Here is a 205-nt window from a genome sequence, read left to right as displayed (position 1 = left end):
TTCCTGCTCTATTCCTTCTACACGGTGGTTCCCGGTTCTTCCCCCATTAGGTGCATGGGCCATTTATCCGTGAAGGAGCACGATTTTTCGAGCCAAGTTTGTCCCAGCGTTTCACACTCCGTAGCTTTTAGCCCGCACTTCGAAGTTAGAAAACGCAAGTGGGTGGAGATTGACGTGACTTCGTTCCTCCAGCCTCTGATTGCTA

The 205-nt window shown here is 50.7% G+C and overlaps 1 protein-coding gene across 1 annotated transcript in view; it reads left to right on the top strand.

Annotated features, from left to right (window-relative positions):
* Nucleotides 1–205, top strand: part of GDF9 (growth differentiation factor 9) — a 3,460-nt gene that overhangs the window by 2,452 nt on the left and 803 nt on the right. Inside the window, exon 3 of the mRNA XM_010139374.1 lies at nucleotides 36–203. Coding sequence (XP_010137676.1) covers nucleotides 36–203 — 168 coding nt within the window. The remainder of the gene's footprint in view (nucleotides 1–35; nucleotides 204–205) is intronic.

The sequence above is a fragment of the Buceros rhinoceros genome, unplaced genomic scaffold (genome assembly GCF_000710305.1).
Source record: "Buceros rhinoceros silvestris isolate BGI_N320 unplaced genomic scaffold, ASM71030v1 scaffold18837, whole genome shotgun sequence".
Taxonomy (NCBI): Eukaryota; Metazoa; Chordata; class Aves; order Bucerotiformes; family Bucerotidae; genus Buceros; species Buceros rhinoceros.
Note: the sequence above shows the minus strand (reverse complement) of the source record. Positions and strands in the feature narration are given on the sequence as shown.